This window comes from Chrysochloris asiatica, unplaced genomic scaffold, assembly GCF_000296735.1.
Source record: "Chrysochloris asiatica unplaced genomic scaffold, ChrAsi1.0 scaffold00014, whole genome shotgun sequence".
Classification (NCBI taxonomy): domain Eukaryota; kingdom Metazoa; phylum Chordata; class Mammalia; order Afrosoricida; family Chrysochloridae; genus Chrysochloris; species Chrysochloris asiatica.
In genome coordinates this window covers 18,336,624-18,344,796 of record NW_006408532.1, presented here as the reverse complement: position 1 = coordinate 18,344,796, position 8,173 = coordinate 18,336,624, and the positions used below count along the sequence as shown (strand labels likewise).

At 39.9% G+C, this 8,173-nt stretch overlaps 1 protein-coding gene across 1 annotated transcript in view; it reads right to left on the bottom strand.

Moving 5' to 3' along the window:
* Positions 1-5,078, bottom strand: part of TMC1 (transmembrane channel-like 1) — a 186,453-nt gene extending 181,375 nt beyond the window's left edge. The window contains exon 1 of the mRNA XM_006835003.1: positions 4,973-5,078. Within this exon, the coding sequence (XP_006835066.1) occupies positions 4,973-5,078 (106 nt within the window). The remainder of the gene's footprint in view (positions 1-4,972) is intronic.
* Between the last annotated feature and the right edge of the window lie 3,095 nt (positions 5,079-8,173).

Sequence of the window (8,173 nt, the reverse complement as noted above, 5' to 3'; positions counted from 1 at the left end):
CATAATAGAAGAGGAGATTGGGATATAGACAAAAATTTCTTGTGCTTTTTCTTTTTGCTTTTATTGTATACGCAATTAAAATTAAATTCAAGCTGAGTGTAATGGGTAGCTAGTATGTTTCCAGATTCTACTAGCCCAGAGCTGGAAAAGCAATATGAAATGCTAAAGCATATTTCTTCAAATGGCGAATTACATGCTGGAATATTTGTGAGAAACTGCAATTAGGTATTTCATGACACCATTGGGCCACAGAAAGAACAGAAACAGTTCCTATTCTATGAGGTTTGGAGGGGGCATTTTGTGAGTGTGTCTGTGTTAACTATACATATTCAATAAATGAGTAGCTATTTATGGAGGTATTTTGAGGTCTCTGTGGTTGCAAAAATGTCAGTGGTGAGTATTGCTTTTTCTTTGCATTTAGATTATTGGGGGCAAGGGAGTGTGGGTAGATTTCTTATTTAACCAAGCTGTCTGTCGTAATATATTTTGACTGTGTGCTCTCACATTGCATTCACCACCATAAAGGACAACCACTGTAAATGAGTGTAATGAAACAAAAATACAGTCTTATGTGTGAGCTTTGGTGGCTAAAACCCTTTGCACACCAAAATAACAAACAGATGAAAATACAAATATGTGTTGTAAACGCTTGGCAGCTAGGTTTACAGCTTTGGATTTCTATGAACAAAAAGGAATTTTTCTGTCCTCCATAGCATTTCTGCAATATTTCAAGTCATGAAGAATGGGTTTCATGCTTCATGGATAAACAAATAAAATGAAACAGACAAACAAAATAACACTAAAGAATTGTGCAACAATGAAAGCAAGCCATTGTTCCCAGAACATAAAGAAGCAGGGTTCCAGCAGCTTGAACTCTCTGTCCGCCTTTACCCTGAGTTCCTAGCACTGCCTTTGTTCACATTGAAGATGCTAATTATTCTTATTAGCATTCATTAGCAAATGTTAATGAGTCTTCTAAAGAACAAAAGGTAGTGGGGGTAGGGAAATAGTCAGGAAGAGGGTTTGAGGGGCGAGAGAAGGGCTACAACTCTGAGAGAAAGAGGCAGAAAAACAGAAAATAAAGAATGATATCGGACTTGGATTTGTGTTATCGTTGTTTAAGTGACGTAGTAGAGTCGGTTCTGACTTATAGCGACCTTGTATAGGGCTTCCTAGGTGTGGCTAGTGAGCTAGAACTGAAACCTTTCCGTTCAAACCTACCTTTTGGTACAGTGCTTATCCTACTGCGCCACAAGTTGTTATTATTGTTAAATGCTGTTGTGTGGGTTCCGACCCTTAGCTACCCTGTATAGGGTTTCCAAGGAACAAGTGGTGAGCTTGAAACAATCACCTTGCAGTTCAAATCGATTTTGCAGTCCAGCACATTAACCCACAGCGCCACACATAGTATAGTACCATTAAAGTAGAAGTTATTTAGTGCTTTATTTCCCCATCTTTTTTGTAGAATAAATCATTCTTTTTTCATATTTATAGCTATTTGGAAAATTCCCACTTTGTTGGGCTTTGGACCCAACTAACCATGTTAGTTCACATAACCTTTAGTTAATGAAAAGAAATTCTGAGATCTAGGTGCCCTCATGAATTTATAAGAATTGTTATTACACATCCCAATGTTTTTTCAACAGACTTATTCATGTTTAATAAAATTAAACATGAATAATTGTATAAGGTCTTTAATTTTATTTAATAAAATTATTAATTTTATTTGATAGAATTTCTCACCCACATACATAATAAAATGGCTGTTTGCTGCATTTTCTCTCTCCCTCCAGGAACATCATCCCTAGGCAACCTATCACCTACTTCCACTAATCTCAACCTCTGCTTCCTCTTCGCCCAGTATGAAAATCCTTCCCCCAGCAATGCCTCTCTCTCTCTTTTCTCATGACCTCCAATAAAGCCTTACACTTGGGACTTTGTGTTCCGACTCATTCCATCTAACATTTATGGTGCTGAAACCTGGGAGGGGCTTTGCCAGGACCCAAGATGATCCCCAGCTCTTGGGTTGGTCTGCCTCCTGGCTGTCCTTTCTAAACCTGCCAACCAAACACCCACCCAGGGGCCCTCATCTATTGCAGTTGCTGACTTTTACAACCATACACGGGTCAACAATCTCAGGGTGAGTGTTTGGGTATGCCTCCCTCTCTTGGGTCGTCTGTGCTGTAAAATTAGTCCTAGCGCTAGATCAGATGGACTCTTCTCCTCCAGTGGCCAGGGTCGTTGCTCTTGGGGGACGCCCCATCAGCTCAATTCCTTTCTCTTCTCTCAGGGGTCTGGCAATAGAGATGAGGACACTCCCCTCTTTGTCCTTCTCCTTGGAGGCTTCCTGATTCTCACCCTTCTATGCAGCCCTTCACTCCAGGACTCACAAAAACACACCATCTCTCTCCTTAACTTTCTTGCTGCCCAAGAATATCAAGTCTCTCCCCAAAAGATACAGCTCTCTCTAATTTCTGTGGTCTATCTGGAGGTACCTATTTCCCCTCACAAGCGTGAATCACTCTGAACTGGAAACATTTAATAGTGGACTCGCATATCCCTACCTCCAAAATGGAAAGCTTGTCCTTTCTAGGATTTACCACTTTGGTAACCTTCTGGGGCAGTTCTACTCTGTACTATAAGGTCTCTGTGAGTCATAACTGACTTGATGGCAATGAGTTTGGTTTTTAAATAGAGTTAGGAGCCCTGGTGGCACTGTGATTAAGCATTTGGCCTCTAACCCAAAAAAAGGAGCTTTGAACTCACTAGCCACTCGGTGGGAGAAAGCTGTGGAAGTCTGTTTTCATAAAGATTATAACCGTGGATGAAGTCTTGATGTGGTGCTGTAGGATAAGCACTGGACTGCTAACTACAAAGTCATTAATTCAATTCCACCAACCACTCCTTGGAAACGTATATTGGGTTTCTATGAGTTGGAACAGACTTGATGGCACTTAACAACAATACAGCCTTTGATGGACAGGGGGATGCTGGCCCACAGCACCGGCATCATAACATCCTAGAGTTTGTTGTGTAATAATAACAATAATGGTAACATTTCCTGGAAGCTTAATACAGAAGGGCTTCAAAAAGTTCATGGAAAAATTCCATTATATTTTAATTCTATTTGTCCACAAAATCTCCCTTATATGTTAGGCACTGCTGAGTACCTTAGCCCATTGTTCATCCTCAACACAGCCCTATGACACAGAATTGAAAGAAAACTCTGAAATGACTTCAGAGCCAGAAGTGGGTACAAGGAATCATGGAACACAGAAGGCGTTCCCTTCTAGACTAGCTGGACAAGTTCACTACCACATAATGCGACTTCATATACAATTCCATCTTGAAGGAACGGAGATGTACCCACAGAATGACCTCATCTTCCTTCCAATTTGCACCAGGAAAAATGAAATCGTGATTCAGAATCCAACTGAATAAGCCACTTTCTTGCATCCTTATGTTATTTCTTAAATTCATGACCCCAAGATGAATAGGGTTAATTAGGAAAACACTTCACAAGTGGATATCACCTAAAAGCCCACTTGTACCAATTTAATGACCACCCACCTCATGAAAAGAATCTCACTGCTGCAATAATTGCTCCCAAGTTCCTGGGTTGAGGGTCTTCTCCCTCCAGGAGAATTTACTCATTGTCTGGGGTTTGGAGCAAGAGCTTTTGAGATGCCCACACCCAGGTTCCTTCTTATGCTTGTTAAAGTGGAGGGTCAGTGAAAAAGATGAATACCCCCAATGAAATGAATTGACACCTTGGCAGCAGCAATGGTTTCAAGTGTAACAGTTGTGAGGTTATGCGTAGGTTCACTATCAGTCAGAACTGACTCTATAAGAGTTGCAGCAACAATTTACTGTGTAATGAGCAATTTACATTTATTATTTCACACACAGACCCTTTGAAGTTGTTGTTGTTGTTAAGTGTCGTTGAGTGGTTCCGCACTCATAGCAACCCTGTATAGGGTTTCTGTGGAGTGGCTGGTGAGTTTGAACCGCCAACCTTGCAGATCAAACCAACCTTGCAGTCCAGTGCATTAACCGGCAGTGCCACACCAGGACACCTCCCTTAGAAGTAGGTGTATTACTATTGTCAATATGGAATCTGAGATTCAGAGAGGATAAATAGATAGCTAGTTTCAGCTCCCACCTCTTGTTTTACTGTTTTGGCTTGTGTGTTGTTGCAATGCTAAGAGTTATGCCACTGATATTTTTAGATACCAGGAAGGTCACCCATGGTTGACAGGTTTCAGTGGCACTTCCAGACGAAGACAGACTAGGAAGATGGAGCTTTGTTAGATTCACATCATTATGGTCAACTAACCACTCCTTGGAAACCCTATACAGGGTCACTATGAATTGGAACCGACTCAAAGGCAAACAACAATGATACTTCGAGGAGGCAACTCTTCCCCAATGGTATTTTGAGTGATTTCCAACTTGACCCAGTACTGAGGAGGCAACTCTTCCCCAATGGTATTTTGAGTGATTTCCAACTTGACCCAGTACTGAGGAGGCAACTCTTCCCCAATGGTATTTTGAGTGATTTCCAACTTGACCCAGTACTGAAAGTTATGAATAAGGGAAAAGGGAATTAATTTTTCCCTTAGTTCCCTAAGACTATTGTCTCTATACTTTGTGATTAGAAAGGACAACTCAGAACTTTTTGGCAGGTAATTAGTTGTCTTAGGAAAAAAAAAAAAAAAAAACTTGGAAAAAAGAAAAAAAACTGACTTTTTTAGTCAGACAGACCTATGTTTGAGTTTTGTATCTGCCACAATGTTGTGCCTTGTTATCACTTTGGATGATTTTTTGCGTCTTTCATCTAAAATTATAGGAAGACCAGGTAGACTACTGTGATCTTTAGCTTGTTACCCAGATCTTTCCAAGTAGGAAACATCAATCTGAGATGATATCGAGTCATTTTACAAAAAGACAAGGAGTAGGAATGAAATATTACCCAAAACTCTGTCTCCTGATAATCTCACTTCTGTTTTTCCTGTGTTGAAAGCGGAGGCTGTCAAATTCAAACACATCATACTGCTTAAGACAGTGGCCAGCTCCATCATCCAATTCTTGCTTATTGGAAACTGGAAGAGCTATTGGAGCACACTGTTAGGCTGACCAACAAATAAGGACCCATAGACATTTGGAGTAACAAATGATAAAACCAGAAATATTTCAATTTGACCCATACAGAGAAAGAGACAGGAGTCAAAGGAGTCTGGAGCTAAAGATGCAAATGATCTCCCTCACTCACCTTCTGAATTCCTTTATTTGGCTGTTCTCTAGTGTCCAGAGGACAAATTATGGTAACCATGTGGTAAAGGAGAAAGAGGGACGGGTAGAGAGCACTTAATGGGAGGCTGACTGTCAGCCAAGTCCACTAAAAGTCCAGACCTTGTCTTTGGTAATATATTTGGTATGTTGATTACAAGTGACTCTTTTGTTCAGTTAAAGGTAATCAATTATATCTTGATTAAATACCAAAGGGTTATTAGAACTTTAATTATACTTATTTCATCCTGCAAGGAAGGACAAGGATCAAATTCTAAGGTCTAAACCTAGTCTTGTAAGCAGCCAAATGGAAAGTAGGAAAGAAAGTGAATGTTAATGAAGAGTTGGTTGGTAGGTTAAATGCATAGAGACCCTATTTAGAGTTTCCCAGTCTATAAATCTCTATGGGAGTTAAACAGCTGGTAGTTTTGAACTGCTGACCTTGAAGTTAGCAGCCCAAGTCATAACCACTATGCCACCAGAGCGCCTTATTAATGGAAATCTTTCTAAAGGACAACAAGTAAATACAGGTGCTTATTATAAGGAATCCCACTTGGCTGCTAGCCAAAAGGTTGAGACTCAGTTCATCTAAAGCTGCCTTGGAAGAAAGACTCACTGATTTATTAGAGAAAATTCAGCCATTGAAAATCCAACGGAACATGATTCTACTCTGACGTACATGGGGCTGCCAGGAGTTGGAATTTACTTATAGCAATTGGTAGTGGTAGTGGTGGTGGTAGTAGTTGTTAAGTGCTGTTGAATCGGTTCTGACTCATAGTGACCCTGTGTAGGGTTTCTGAAAAGCAGCTGATGAGTTTGTACTGCCAACCTTGTGGTTAGCAGTCCAGTGCTTATCATACAGCGTTGCACCAGGACTCCAGTGGTGGTAGTTGTTGCCTTTGCTGTTAAGTGCAGTCAAGTTGGTTCCGACTCATAGTGACTCAGTCTAGGGTTTCTGAGGAGAGACTGTTGAGTTTGTACCACTGACCTTGTGGCTCAAACCAACCTTGCAGTCCTGAGTTTATCCTACAGTGCCACACCAGGACTCCTTTATATGCTAACTCCTCATTAGAGCTTCCTTCCCCTTTTCTGGGATGAAATCACTTTGCTTATTGGAATAAATTACATTCCAATTCCAGAAAGTAAAACCAGGTTACACAAGATACAGTTTCTTAACCTGTTGTATTATATCATATATTAGAGTTTTCAGACAGTTGAAGGACAATTCTGATGACTGCCTCAAAGGCAATTATTCAGCTTCCATAATGTATTCAAGGAATCCTGGTGTAGGTCAGTTTTTTTGTTAAGTGCTGTCAAGTCCATTCTGACCCATAGTTACCCTGTATAGGGGTTCCAAGGAGTGACTAGTGAGCTTGAACCACCAACCTTGCACTTCAAACCAACTTTGCAATCCAGCGCATTAATCCACAGCGCCACACCAGCTCTGTAGGATGAAGCAATTGAACGCAAAGTCGATTTGGACCACAGGGTGGACAGTTCAAACTCACCAGCCACTTTTCAAAAACTTTAACAGGGTCTCTGTGAGTCAGAACTAGAAGCAACTAGTTGTAGTTTAACAACATTTAACAACAACAACAACAATGTATTCAAAAGAAATCCTGGTGTGGTGCTGTGGGATAAAGCACTTGACTGAAAGTTCAGTTTGAACTACAAGGTTGGCCATTCGAACTCCCCACCAGCTCCTGGGAAACCTAACCAGGGTCTCTCTGAGTGGGAACTGACTTGAAGACACTTAACAACAATGACAATGTATTCAAATAATCTCCAAGAAACTAGCTCTAAACTCATACCCAGTTAGATTAGAACTTCATCACTGGATGACCCTCCACTCACCACATATTAGTTAGAACTGTTGATACTGTCTCACCTGTCACAATTTTCACTGTGTACAAATGTGTGCATTTGTATGTGCATATGTAAGTTCATAGGTATGGAGAGAATTTTAAAAACAAGGGAAAGATTTCAGAATATTGGCTCTTATTCCACAGCTTCTTCCCAAGCATCAATTTATAGTAACTTAGTTCCAGACAAAAACTTGTGTCAATTGTCTGTACTTGGTAAAGCTGCTTGCTTACACAATTAACATGAGTAGACTGATGGCTAGGAATGAGATTAGCTTATTTTTTATTCATCAGTCCAGTCTGGCAGCATTAAAAGTATATTTTAATGGGTCCCATCAATAAAGGTCATCAATTCTTTTTATACATTGTCACTGAATCCTGCCACCGTCTCCAAACCTCTTCATATGTCCTAGAACTGTGTAGGATTTACAACACAGATGTCCAGGAAGTGTTTCACAAGCCTAAGTCTACATCAGCATCACCAGGATAGCCAGTGAAACACAGATTCCTGGGCCATATGCACAAAGGTTCTGATTTAGTAGGCCAAGGATGGGACCAATAATTGGATATAGATTTATTTGGGGAAAATTGATACGTTAACAATATTGAGTCTTCCAGCTCAGATATTACATGCATACAATTTTTTACATCCTCTTTAATTTCTTTCAGTAATATTTTGTGGTTGTCAGTGTTCACATCTGAACAACTCTTGTCAGATTTATCCCTATGTGCTTTTTTTAATTATTATTATAAAGGTCTTACACATTATGCATAAAACTTATAATAATTTGATCTATTATAGGATGTAGAAATACCTGAAATAAATACCGATGTGAGCTCCAGGAAGCAAAAAAAAAAACCACTGAAATTAAAAATGCCTGAAATGTTAGAAGCTATGTGTAGATGATGAAGTTGTAGGGAGTTATTTTCTTCTTGACTTTTTTTTTCTCTGTATTTCCAAGTTATTGTATTAGATAAGTAGGTAGGTATTTTCTTTCAAAGGCAAAGTTGTGCTTTGTTGT